Source organism: Callorhinchus milii, unplaced genomic scaffold (assembly GCF_018977255.1).
Source record: "Callorhinchus milii isolate IMCB2004 unplaced genomic scaffold, IMCB_Cmil_1.0 Scaffold2, whole genome shotgun sequence".
Lineage (NCBI taxonomy): Eukaryota > Metazoa > Chordata > Chondrichthyes > Chimaeriformes > Callorhinchidae > Callorhinchus > Callorhinchus milii.
In genome coordinates, this window is record NW_024704743.1 from 113423417 (window position 1) to 113437908 (window position 14492).

Consider the following 14492-nt stretch of genomic DNA (forward strand, 5'->3'; position numbering starts at 1 on the left):
GAACAGTTTTGAGACTTCTTTTTGATGTGATAAAGCGCTATATCAAATGCAAAGATTATTATTGTTATTAAAACTGAGTTTAGATTTTCATGACGATTCAGAGGAGCTGCTGCAAGCCCTACTGCTTATTATCTTAGGCTGTGTGCAGCAAACAAACGAGAGTGGAAGACAAAAAGTAGAAGTCAGTAATGTAAAGGAGGAGATGAGGAAATGGGGAAAGAGCAGAGAAAAAGCAGAAGGAAAAACTGGTAAGAGAAACACAGGAATTAAGAAAAAAAAGCAAAGAGACATGAGAGGAAATGGAATATGAAAACAACCAGTTGGTTATAAATATTGTAGTGTTATCTCAGTTCAGTTTATTTTCTGTGTTTAACCAAGTGACACCATGCCAACAATCATATGAAAGCAGTTTACGCGTGTGCAGAGGTTTCCTTGGTGTGAAATCCATATGGAGCAACAGGTGGAGAGGAAGGTGAAAAGATATAGACAGGAATAATCTCAGTGAGATCTGGGAGTACTGCAATTAACATCCTACCCCGCTTGCTTCACTGTTTTTAAGTCTCTGAGATGTTACTTACTTTGTGGAGTCCTGTAGCTCAGTGGTTAAAGCACTCGCTTTGCAAGCGAGAGACCTGAGTTCAATTCCAGGCAGGGCCAAACCTTGGGCAAGTTTCCTTACTCCACACGCCTAATAATAATCCCTCCAAAACCCAAAACAATAATAAATTGGTCATTTTCAATCTACGACTGTTTGTGGGACATTGCTGCGCGCAATTGGCTGCTGCGTTCGCCCACAAATATACAGTCAATTCACTTTACAGTGTGTTCTGTGAAGCGCTTTGGGACGTCCTCCCGACGTGAAAAGCGCTATATCAAATGCAAGGATTATTATTATTATTATTCTACGTAGAGGGTGCTGTATAAATGCCAGTAGTTGTTATCGTCGTTGATAGGAGAATCAGAATGGGGCACATTAGTTGAAAATCTAGCATTCACTCCTTCAATTCACAAATAGAAACTTCTGTCATTAGCTTCTGCCAGGTTCCGCAAGCCCATTACCCCGTCCTTTCTCAACTCCACCAGCTCCCCATCTCACTGAGGTGGGTCAAATTGAAGATCCTCGTCCTCATATTCAAATTCCCGCATGCATTCGCCCCACCTCTGTGACCGGGGTCACAGTCAGTTGTGTAAGCTGTCTAGCGACATGCTCCTGATGTGAAAGGTGCAATATAAATATACATTGTAAACTGTAAATTAACCAGATGTCAATCATCCTGCCAACCCTTGAAAATCCTGAATCTACTTCATTGAACATCTAAGTGCAGATTTCCCACAGGTCATGGTGACGTAGTGGCAGGAATCACTATTTGAGAATCCAGTCGCACGCTTGGCCCAGTGTTTGTTATAAATAAAAGGGATTTTTTTTGGAATGCTTCGGCACAAGTAGCTATTGAGGCTAAGACCATAACAGCATTTCAATGGAATTTGATGCACAGTCAACAGGAACAATATTAGAGGGTATTGGCAAAGAATAGGGAATTGGGAATACAGTAGTTAGTTACAGGGGAGGAGGCTCATCCTAGGTTCACTGCTCTGTATGCACACCTTTGCTGTAATTTCTAATATTATATGAAAGAGGAAAATGCCTTTTTTGATTGTTTAAATATCAATTCCATCAATTGTCTAATATATTTTTTGCATGAACTGTTGATACATTTATGGCTATCATATACTGTTGTGCTTTGTTAATAATGGATCTGTTTTGCCAGGATATATGCTTTCTGTTTCCCAGCATTGAAATTGAATGTACAATGAAAAGAAATTAACTAGAGGTTAGGAGAAGGCAACGAAAACTCTGGAGAAAAAATGTTGCAAATTTTGAAAACGGGAACCATATGCAATAGTTATTCTTTCGTGGAAAAGAGTCAAGAATGTTCCCAGAACAGAAGTGACATATTTGAGGTAAGTGTGGTTAAGTGAAACTGTTCAAACAAAAAACAATGAAACATGAATCTACCCTTTTTGCACAAAAATATTAGAAATGTAACATTTGGGCATGAACTCTTGTGTATTCAAATTCAGAATGTAATATTTCCAACACTTCTGATCAAACAGAGCTCTTAATCTACGCTCAATGACAGCATTGATTCTGAAATACTGTATCATTCTGTCTCTCAGGTGATTGCTGCTGGGGATGTGAAATCTGTTGAAAGGCTAATGGAGAAGGACCATGATTGCCTCAACAGATTGGATGAAGATAAATCGACCCCACTGCATCATGCCGCAGGAGGAGGTCACCTTGACATTCTCAAACTTATCATTGACGACGCTGACTTTGAAGGTAAGCTGTCACTGGTTGATAAAATACAAGAAAGTGGGGATTCTTGATTGGATTCCAACATAAAGTATAATGAGCTGTTTAGCCAAGTCACTCTTTAATAATGGGTCATCACATTTAATGTCTGTGTTATATCTTCAATAAATGATAATTTTTGGATGTTCCTTCATAACAATATTGATTTGCACTGAATTCGGTTCAATGCATGTCTCCTGAGCACATTGTTCTTATAAACTAAATTGAAGGTACAGTCGAGATTCCAAAAGTCAATTTAGAGACAACTTTATAAATGACTCTAATTTTAAATCTGACATGAGTATCTCATAAAACACTGTTATTTTTTATTTGTTAAGACCAACTACCTCAATATCTCTTGTGAAATATTGGTTGAATATTAGATTTAAGGAATGATGCTAGTATAAGTGCTTCGGGGATATTTTATTGCTTGTTTTGAGTAGACTACCATTAGCTCAGCAAATACAGCATGAATCAATAAAAATAATCGTGGAGTTACTTATTACCATGCACACTTATATCTGTATTCAATATTGATCTAATATTAACTTTCTCAGCTTCCTTCCTTAGTCTCGGTAGACTTCCTTACTTTTATCTTGGTAGAGCTCAAACGTAAACATTAATAACAGGCTTCCACCAAGTTATTAGATCTTTTAATTCCGTTTCATAGAAATATAGGAACAGGAGTAGCCATTCAGTTTTTATTAATTTTATTTAAAAAAATTAATTTCCCTGCTTTGTCTTGAAATTGTCCTCAAACACCTTACCCTTGCTTTTTAAGTTTCCACCTGGTTTCCTTTTAAACATCCCAATTGATTTTGTCTGTATTGTCATATTTTACAACCCAAATGTTGGGCAAGTTTCCTTACTCCACACACCTCTCTTTATCTATAAATAAGTAGGAATCCGGTTGTTAGTCGATTGGCAGACTGCTTTTCTGGGGATAATAATCCCTAAAAAAAAAGTTTGGTCACTCAATCCATGATGTTTGTGGGACACTGCTGTGCTCAATTGGCTCTTGCTTTTTACCCACAAATATAGTCAATTCACTTTACAGTATATTCTGTGAGATGTCTAGAAGATGTGAAAAGTGCTATATCAAATGCAAGGATTATTATTATCATCTGTGGAGCAGATTAAGCTTGCGGTGTATTAGCCATGTGTCCAAACAATTCTCCTTTATGGTTTCAAAATCCTGGGCATGCAGCGGGGGGAGGGGCGGGAGGGAGATTCCTTAAGCCCAGGACCAACAACAACTCGCATTTATATAGTGTCCTTCATGGAGGGAGTCTCAGGACATTTAAAGTGTCTGGGATTTGTGGTAAAACAGAGAAGTGGCTGTTGGAAAAGGGGGGTAGGAGGACTTCAGCCTACAATGGACCTGTTGCTGAGCACCTTGAAGACAGAGTTGGCTTCCAGATGGCACAACTATTTGCTGAAGTCTCCCACATGTGGACCTCGATCAAACAGTTGGTGTTGAGTTAGCTTGGTATGTAGTGATGGACTTGGAACTCTAGAACATCAAGGTGACTGGCACTTCACAACTGACCTGTATAGGTCCTCCCACCACACTGATGGTAGGGAGTTACTGTTACTGCTGTCTACCTATGAGGGCTCTAGCCTGGGCTTCATGGATGTCAAATGAATGACTAGTGGTTGTCCTCTTTGAGGAGGACGTAAGCAGGGTCTCCCTCAGGCTGAGGTGGCTCCAAGATGACATACATCAGAAGCAATTGGAGGGGCAGACGAGTTACCTGGGCAACGATTTTTTCCCTTGGTTTGTGTTAACCTTATAAGCCAAATCCCTTTCAAGTAGGAAGGTTCCTAACCACAGGCCTTAAATAAATATTGGAACATGTTTAAGAATCCCTAGTATGAAAATATATGATCAAAATGGATAACGCATTTAAAAAGGGTTTAAAAGAGCGATAGAATAAACCGGAAAATAAATCTTAAGGGAGAAAGGAATACAAATATAAAAAGTGAACAAGAATGAAGAAGAAAGGGTAATGCCAGCGGTCAACCTTTTGGAAGAAGATTCAGAAAGTGGAAAAAAATAAAACTAGGGAGGAACGAAAAGTTAACCAAAGAAGGAAAAGCAAACTGGAATATTTCCAAATATAAAAGAAAGTCTAAGTAAAAGAAGAAATTAATAGAGTACAAGAAATCAGATAACAAAAAAAATTTGCATTTATATAGCATTTCTCATGCAGATCAGCTTCCCAGAACGCTTGACAGTGGTGAAGCACGATATCGAGCCGGGTGGGTGGGGGGTGGTGGGGGAGGTGACTACGCACGGTTGAAGAGGAAAGTCTTCAGGCTTATTATTTATTATTAGCATAACTAATCTGCTAGTGGTCAGGTTTCAGGCTTATTCCAACAAAGTTAATTAATACTGAAAATGCAGGCACCGTGCTTGAGTGAAGCCCCATGTTACAGGTTAATGATCGTAAATTACTTTTATGCTGATGTAGGAGCCGCTGAGTCTCCTCAGTAAGGTCATACATCTGCCTGTCACTGCTTTGTGAGTCTGTGATTTCACGATTCTAATCTATGGATGTACCTCTCACATTCTGCACCGCACACTAAATTGCATTCTGATGCCAATGACTTGACCGTTGAATTTTTTTTATTTATCGGGAAAGCTTGCAACGGCAACTACTGGGGCACCCTCTGGAGAGTTCTGTGGACGTGTGTCTTGTTTTGATACCAAAATTGACTGCAGCAAGCAGAAATGTGCCTATAAAATGTAATGAAATACAATGAAACCTCTAATTGTATGTGACACCAGATGAGTTTCCAATGCAGTGCATGTGAAAAAAAATGTAAGAATCTGTTATGGTAACGAAATGTAGCTGCGTCACAGTATTCAGGCTGGTCAAGAGTTTGTAAGTGTCAATTGTTCTATGAGTTTATTCCCTTTCTGTGATGTTTTGAAGAACAAGTTGATTGAACAAGTTGAGAGTGCTGGGTCATTAGTGAACCTCCCTAGTGAAGTCGCACCTAGGGCTGTAAATATGCATTTGCAGCCTCTTCTGCACAATTTCCGTGGCAAACGTATTAGGCAAGATTCCTAAGCTCATTAGGTGGTGTCCCTTCTCCCTCATGGGAAAATCTACCTAATTGAGCATTGCGAAGAGAGCGTGCGGGGCAGAATGCTAACACTCTCAAAGAGGGGAAACGTACCCACAAACCTTCACAAAACGACCACGGAAGTACGTTGCCTCAGAGGTTTCCAGCTTTTCAAGCTATCTAAAGTATACGATTTGCAAACTGATGAATGGAAGTGACATATGGGCAATTCCGAGTTTAGAAAAAAACACACAAAAAATGCAGTAAATTCAGAATCTTTTCTGAAAAGGGTTATCATTATGACAATTGCACTTGGCTCACATCATCGAATTCACAGGAATGAGCGCACAATGCAGAACCACCCCCTATATAGTGCTTTGTTCTCCTTTTCAGTTTTGAATGTGATTGATTCCAATGGAAACACCGCATTGCATTGGGCGACAGAGAAAAATCAAGTGAAATGTGTTCAAGGTCTACTTGACAGAGGTGCCAATCCAAATATTTTGAATAATGCCCTCTTGTCGCCCCTTCATGTGGCAGTAAATTTACATCATTCTGCAGTGTTGGAGGTAAGAGCAATAATGTATTTTTGAATGTATGTCCTTACGTTTCTAATTAGACTTCTCATATTTTTTGGTGCGAACAATATTCTGCACATCACCTGGGTCTCCGAGTCTAATATACAATTATTCAGGTGAAAAACCTGATAGGAAGTATGCTCTTAGTTATCTGCCTGTGCCTCTGTGTAATTTCAACTTGGACATTAACATAGAGAGGCTTGAGAAAACTTATGTACTGATTATTCATTAATGTCTCTGTTTCTCTGCATTGCCAACTGGGAGAACGATGGGGCTAACATATGGCACTGCTGTGAGGTAGCCCTATCAAACACCTTTGCCAAAAACACAGTAACATTCCCATAGAAATTCTATTTTATTTGCTATCAACTCAAACACAGCTACTCACAATTTCAAATAGCTTGTACAGGTAGATAAATGGGCTGGCATCCACACTGAAGAGTTTCCTTCTGGAAAAAGAAAAATGCAGCAGACTTTGAAGATGTAATAGACAAAGAGGAGTGGGAATCTTGACTTATTACAATTTAAAACAAAAAGACAACAGCTGAATATTTTAGGGAGGATGTACTGGACTTCTGAGCATTTGCAAATATTCTGCTCCAATACAAAATTACATTTGTAAAGCGCCTTTCATGTCAGGAGGACGTCCTAATGCGCTGTACAGTCAGGGATTTGGTCCTGAGCCGGGGGGGTGGTGGGGGTGTAGGTTGGCATAGTTCAATGGATGCCAACCTGGCCGAACAGATGAAGGTCGCAGTACCTGTTCAGTAATTAGTGGGAGCTGTTATTTGATACAACATCTCTAAATCTAAATGATTCACACCTGCAGGAAATGTGCTAAAGACTGGAAAATGACACTTTTTGTCTCGCATCTATGAACAATATGCAATATCAGTAACTTTCTTTTGTGACATTATCCACTCTCCAGGTTCTAGCTTCAAACAAAACTTCAGATCTGAACCTGGCAGGTGAACTCGAGAATACTCCAGTTATGCTAGCATGTTCCATAGATAATCACGAAGGCATATCCATATTGGTGTGTATCTTTTGTCTTATTAATGCTAGATCTACTGTGCTCTTTGTGAATTTAAACTGACGCATATAACAAAAGAGAAGAGGACTTCTTGACTTGAAGTTCTGTAAATATTCAATTTAATTATCCTTCTTTTAAATCAAAATTGAAGTTGAGCAGACTAGCGGTGTAACTGGTTGATGTCGGAACTTGAAATGCCACCGAATGATCAAGCATAACTTTCTAATTTTGCCATGGTTGTTGGGAAAACATTTAAGCAGAGATGAGGAGAGCCAAGAGAGAACTGTGAAGTGACATAGCAGTATTTGTAAACTGCAGGCAACCCTGTTTTCTGAATAAGGGTTTGTTCATGTGTGTAGAATTTCCAAGTGTATAGAAAAATATAGTGCAGTTTTATAAAGTCGTAAAACAGTTAGAAAATAGAAATTGTTACTGTTTCCGTGGGCCACAAATTTTCACAGACCCATGTTTAGACACCCGCTAGACTCCGAGCTCACTGAGCAATGGATCTGGTTGCTGAAAAGGATGTCAGTACAAGTTTGGGGGGCTTTTCTCATAATCTAGGTAGGCTATCACTCTAATACACCGCTGGGAGAGTATGTTACATTGAAATCCCGTCTGCTTGTTCAGGTGTACGTTAAAGATCCCATGCCACGATTCAAAAAGAGAAGGGAGTTCTCTTGGTATCCTGGCCATCAATCCCCCAGGTTAAAACAAATAGTCATTTACTTCACAGCTGTTTGTGGGACACTGGTGTGCGCAAATTGGCTGCTGCATTTGCCTGCAAATATCAGTCACTAAACTTGAAAGAAAATTCTGTGACACATTCTTGACATGATAAGGTTCCATTGTATATCAAATGCAGAATTATTATTGTTCTATAAGATGCTCAAAAGTAGGAAATCAGATTCAGCTCAAATGAACTGTTTTCTTAAAAAGAGTTAGATAGGATTTGTAAAGGAGGAGAGCAGATATCTTTAAAGGTGGCTGTAAAATAAGTCCTTGGACTGTGCCACATGGCAGTGCATGCCATGCAGGTAGTTATTTTATCAGAGCATGCTAACCATCTGCTCGAGGCAATTGGTTCCAGTTGGTTTTTATTGTGTTTATTTATACTATAAATATGGCAACATAATATTTGTTACTCAACTTATCCAACGCCCTATTTGCCGGTCTCCTCAGCTCCAGCGTTCACAACCTTCATATCAAAAATAATAATAATCCATGTATTTGACGTAGCGCCTTATTATGTTGCTGAGACGTCTCAAAGAGCTTCACAAAATATCCTGTGAATTGGATTGATTGTGTATATTGTGGGTGAAACCCGGCAGCCAATTGCATGCAGCAGTTTATTATATTATTAAATCATCCAAAAATCTAAGGCGTGTATCCACTCCTACATTGGGCTCCATGACCCCATCATCTCCATCCTCACCCAGCTCCACTGGCTCCCTATCCACTAGTCACTAGTGGATAGGATAACTTTAATATCCTTGCTCTTCGCTTCAAATCCATCCATGGCATTGACCCACCCTATTTCTGTCATCCTCTGTGATCCTACTCTTCCTGCAACTTTGTCTGCTGCGCTAACTCTGATCTTCTTAATTTCCTCCCCTTTCCTGCCTGCTCTGTTGCCCATCAGTGGGTGGGCTTTCAGAAATTTTAACCTTGCTCTCTGGAATTCTCTTCCTACATCCCTGTGCCTAACTTCATCTTTCTCTTTGATTTCGAAACCTGGAAAGACCTAACTCTTTGACTGCACCTTCCCCCCTACTCTTTCACCCCTACTAACAGCTCAGGCTCTCACTCGTAGGGGACTGTTGATTTGTGCTAGAGGAAGCTCAGCCCACACCACCCCCCAATGTATCTCGCAGCTCACCAACTTTTCTCCAGTTTCGGCTAATGGGATATGGCAGGCACAGAGGGCTGTTGCTGACCTATGAGTGGGAGCCTTATGCTAGTAGTGGAGGTGAAAGAATAATGGCCCGTGAAGTAAAGGAAGTGTAGCAGTAAATGAGTTGAGTGAGTGGCATTTGGATCCAGTAGCGACACACAACAACAACAATAAATTACACTTGTACAGCGCCCTTCACTTCGGAAAGACATCCCAGACACACACACGCACTCACTCACAGACACTCCTTCAGCATGTTCATGGAGAAACTGGGCTCAGCTCAGCCACACCCCAAAGAATATCTTCACCTGCTACCTATGCTCCCACTCCACCTTTGTAGAGTGAATTGAGACGTTCTCCCTTTGTGCAAGACGCTCTATAATTACAATTTTTTTNAATGTTTAAAACAATGTGGCTGATTTTATTCTTCTTTCCATGTATTAATATTTAGTTGAGTCATGGAGCATCCCTTTGTAAACAGAACAAGCTGGGGCATAGTGCTTTGCACCAAGCTGCTTTTTCAGGTGCTAAAAAGTCACTGGAATTGATACTTCGGAAAGGTCAGTGTGAATTGAAGTGTTACTGATTGAAGGGTCCATTTTTGTTTATGATTTTAACCACTATGTATTGCCCAAGCAGTATAATCACATAGCATTTGTCTTCCAAGGTATGGACATGGGTTACACTTCTGAATATCTTTTAAACATCCCCGACAAAACCCACTGCAGTCCCCTTCACTTGGCTTTGCATGGTGGAAATATGGAGACGATCAAAATCTGTATTGAGAATGGGGCAAAGCTTGATTTTCAGCAGGTATGTGCTTATCAAACAGTAGAGTTAGTCTGTTCCATCAGCTCATGCAGAGAAGTTACTGTCAGTCGCTGTCAGAAAATCGTTGTTTGCTCTATTTTCTGCTAAAATTTAGTGGCAGAGCAGTTCAAAACTTCAGTGTTCCTCACAGGCAATGTTCTTTTATCTTGACAATGTCCATTGTTTACCTATTGTAACAATACTGAATTCTTTCCCATGTCCCATTTGTATGCAAAATCAACTTATATTCAATACAGACATATAAAAGGTCTTCTATTCAAGATGAATAGATACCCAGGAGTGGGCAGCAATCACACTGAGGTTTTGAGAGGCCACTGTTACAGAAGCCAAAGAAACTTTAACCACCTTCTGAACGTTGAGACATTAATTCCCGATAGTTACTCCCATACATCCAGTATACTTTATAGTTTGGTTGTAGAATTTGGGTTTTGGTTGCTTTTCTTTGCTTTCTTTGCTGGTACCAACAGAGTTCGGTGGACAGGATGCTTCAAGCACATCCCTACCTGCGTGTTCCATCAACAGTCACTGAATAACAATTACAACAGGGAATCCTAATAGATTTTTTTTTCTCTTCCTAGCCTGGAGCGTTGAATCAATTCTGGTGTCTCCGCTCTCTCAGCTGGGATCAGACAATTCGTCACTGACCATTTATTGAACTTTCCTGGTCTGCGTGACTCAATATGCATTTATCCCTTGATCCATCAGTCAGCCAAGAAAAGCCTTTGAGGAAGGTTTTATATGAACCAGCTGTACCAATTGGCCCAAAATGAATTAAATAATAAATGACCACAGTGAGATGATTTTTTAATACAGTAGTTGCAAGAGGTTAGAGGTATCATGTAGATTCTATAATCTACATTGAGGCTGTTAGAATGGGCAGGTATTGTGAATAACTATGTTTCCTTTGTGTTTTTAATTCACAGGATGATATACCTGCTCCTCTTCACTTTGCCTGTATGCAGGGGCAAATTAAGGTGGTTAAACTCATCCTGTCCAAGTTCACCGCAGCAAACAGTATACTCAATGTCCTGGATGACGTGAAACAAACACCATTACACAAGTAAGACATTAATGACTGAAAGTTTAGTTTATTGATTACAAGTGATTTCTGCAAAATGCAATTCTTTGCAAAGGCAGGTTTGTTATGTGTTCTGTCATTCTCACACACAGGGCTGCAATGTACGACCACTCGCATTTGGTGGAATACTTGATTGAACAGGTAATGCAACTCAGGTCCGATAAGCAGTTACAAATACTAACTTGTTCGTTCATTGCTTTACGTTGCGAAAATGGTCCAGATTTAAACTGGAAATGAACAGATGACAAAATCTATTCCCTTTGCATAATCTTCCTCCACCATCGCTAGTCTCTTTCTAAATACTTCTCTGTATTTTCTTGCTCCCTCTCTTTCTCCACATTGTCGCTCAGCTGATTTCCATTTTCTTTCACACTCTGGGATGCAAATTGTGTGGTGTGTTCATTGACACTGGTGTGAAATAACACATTGTTGAAAAATGCGCTCAGTCAATGTTTCAGTTACTAAATCGTCTACGGATGTGACCACACCCTTCTCCCCCCACCCCCCCCTCTCCACTCCAATTCTGTCACAATCATTGGGCTTGAAGTTGTCCTTGCCACAAATTAGATTGCCAATTCAGACCATGGACTTCCATCTTTCTCCCTGGCTTTTTTTTTTGCAGACCTCAATAAAAATAATCATCCCTATCAAAATTCCATTGACATCTCCGCACACATTCACCTGAAATTCAAGATTTTTTTTCTCTAGTATTTTGTCACACCATTTCTCAAAGTCTAACCGAATTTATGCCCTGTCGATGTTCAAGCAGCACATGTCATGAATCATTGTTAGTGTGGAGGCTTGCTCCTCACAAAATCTTACAAGTGACTCGTCCATTAACTAGTCTGGACAAAGAGAAAACTTGTGTGTATTTCATTGGCAATAAAGGGCTGTGCTTCTTTTATAAAGACAACGGCAAAGAAAACTCATGTAATAACATGGATAAAGTAAACATTGCTTATTTTTAGTTATGCAGAATTGTACATATTACATTTGATCAAGCTGATCATAGGTGCAATAGACATGAAATGATTCCCAGTTTTTCAGTGGCATGAATGAGAATTTACCATTACTGTTCCACTGAGATAATTCCTTTGAAAACAGATGCCAAATGAATGCATTGTTAGAATTGACTCTTCCTATGTTCACGCCTTCTGGATTATTCCAACACCCTGACTCCTCTCTACTCAAACTCCAGATGATCCAGAACTCCTCAGTCTGTGTCCTCTTCCACACCAGGCTCATCAAATCGATCCTTGCTCAGTTCCACAGACTCCTCAACCTGCAGCAGGTTGAATTCAAGATCCTTGTCCTCATATTCAAACCCACCCATGACCTCACCCCACCCTACCTCTGCAATCTTTTGCAACCCTACTGACCCATCCACTCCGTCCTCTCAGGAAAAAACACAGGCCTGATTTATGTCCCTGCTTGATCTGCTCGACCATCAGCCCACTTTAAGACTTACCACTTTAAAGCTCTTTTACACAACAGGCTGGGCAGAACTTTTAGTGTGGTCAAAGTGGTAAGTTTATGTGGCCAAAGGGGTTTAGCTTAGTGTGGCCCCTATGATCCCCCCCACCCCCCGTCTGTGTGCCCGGCCTGTTGAGTAAAAAGCTTTGAGATGTCCTCCTGACATGAAAGGCGCAATATAAATGTAAATTGTATTGTACATTGCATGTGCCAGAGCAATATAAATATTAAGTCTGGATTTGGTTGCTTTGCTATTGGTTTAGTTATACTGAACATTTAAACTGTTGCATTAACTTTGATTAAAGAGCTCGTCTTTTTAAAATAATAGTAATATATGAAGCTGGCAGTTAAAAAATATTACAAAACTACCAAAGAAAAAAGTCACTGTGGTGAAAGATATGGTACATGATGTGATAGTGTGATCAGGGTGTTGGAATAATTCACCTTGCCTCCTCCTTCCCTATCTTCAGATCACACCTGAAGACCTTCCTCTTCAACCGTGCTTGCGGTTACCTTTCCCTGGTTCGTCGTCAGGCTCTGCCACTGTTCAGGGTTCTGAGACTCTACCCTGCCTGAAATGTGCTGTATTAATGCAAGTCATTGTTTTTGATAATTATCACTGGTGATGACTGGCTTGGGAAGCACTCTCCCAACTTTGTTCAAATAGTTTTGCTCAAAAGCCACTTGCTGCAGCTATTGAGCCAGCCAGTCTGGAAACTAAAAAGATTAAAGGTTATTCGATTTTAGACACAGATGCATGAAAAAAAACCTTGTGGGAAATTAGATGAGAAGATTAGATTGACCGACATCCTATTTCTAACTGAAATTGTTATTGCGTTACTGAAAGGAAAATAAATATTTGACTATACAAAGATATAATGATAGTAAATATGAACACAAGAAAATGTGCAGGAAGCTGGAGCTTAAATGTTCAATGATTACTTCATTTGTGCCTGAGTAAATGAGCCTTCTGTTTCCTCTAACAGGGAGCAGAGATGAATATCGTTGACTGTGAAACTCGCACCCCTCTTTTATGGGCTGCAAGCCGTGGATCCTGGAAAAGTGTGAAAGTTCTGCTGGCAAGAGGTCAAGCCTTAATAATAATAACGCTAATATTCCTTGCATTTGATATCGCGCCTTTTCATGTCGCTAGCACGTCTCAAAGCGCTTCACAGAATATACTGAAAAGTGAAACAAAAACAGAAGTTGCTGGGAACACTCAGCAGGTCAGGCAGCATCTATGGAGAAAGGAAAGTGAGTCAACATTTTGGGTCTGCGACCTTTTGTTGCGTTTTGTTTATACTGTAAAGTGAATTGACTGTATATTTTGTGGGGAAACACGGCAGCCAATTGTCTGTTTATATGTCACTGGAAGAAAAATAAATATTTGACTGCGCAAAGATATAATGATAGTAAAGATGAACACAAGAACATGTGGAGGAAGCTGCAGCTTGTGTGTCCACGTGTGGCTATGTGAGGAGGAAGCCCATTTATGGTTGTTTACTGCTTGCACAAGGCTCTGTCTGAATGCCATGATTGAACAGAAAGTAGCTATAATCTTAAGATGACCTACCTTGCTCACATAAGATATAAGTAAAATAAGGGATGGATAGTTTAGATTTTATCGCAGCTGTTTAAAAACAGCCATGGTACAATATAGCCCCAAAATCTTTGATTTTTTTCCATGAGGTTTGTGGAGACCCATTATGTTTGTCAATCTGTGGAGAAATCTTTTCTTCCTCTCTCCGCTGTGAGATGTCACTGCCATTGACTCTGCAGTAAAACAATACTAAATTACTCTGGAAATGCAATTGATTTGTGAGATCTCAACAGAAACCAGATGAACAAAGAAAAAAATCCCAACTTCTCGTTAGAGCTCAATATTTAACAAGAGTTTAACATGCAGGAGTTTCTATGACCACAGGGATGCAGTGTGGCCCACAAAACTGAGCACCCACAACCTTACCTATATTTGACAACTGTGGCTGAATTCTTCTGGTCCTTAAGATAAAGCAAAGACTCTAACCTCAGCAAAGCCGGGTAGAGACTTCCTTTAAATCCAATTGAGGTGGAAATTGTGGGTATTCCTAATCACATTCCATTCCTTCATTAATGGTGTTTCTTAATTAATTCAGGAATGCTCAGCTAAAATTCTGCCTGGATCTAGATTGATTCTACTG

General features: G+C 39.9%; 1 protein-coding gene across 1 annotated transcript in view; it reads left to right on the forward strand.

Annotated features, from left to right (window-relative positions):
• Positions 1 to 1866: 1866 nt before the first annotated feature.
• Positions 1867 to 14492, forward strand: part of trpa1a (transient receptor potential cation channel, subfamily A, member 1a) — a 42503-nt gene continuing 29877 nt past the window's right edge. Inside the window, exons 1-9 of the mRNA XM_007887335.2 lie at positions 1867 to 1962; positions 2179 to 2341; positions 5819 to 5994; positions 6932 to 7039; positions 9382 to 9490; positions 9598 to 9743; positions 10685 to 10821; positions 10932 to 10980; positions 13299 to 13398. Of these exons, the coding sequence (XP_007885526.1) occupies positions 1867 to 1962; positions 2179 to 2341; positions 5819 to 5994; positions 6932 to 7039; positions 9382 to 9490; positions 9598 to 9743; positions 10685 to 10821; positions 10932 to 10980; positions 13299 to 13398 (1084 nt within the window). The remainder of the gene's footprint in view (positions 1963 to 2178; positions 2342 to 5818; positions 5995 to 6931; positions 7040 to 9381; positions 9491 to 9597; positions 9744 to 10684; positions 10822 to 10931; positions 10981 to 13298; positions 13399 to 14492) is intronic.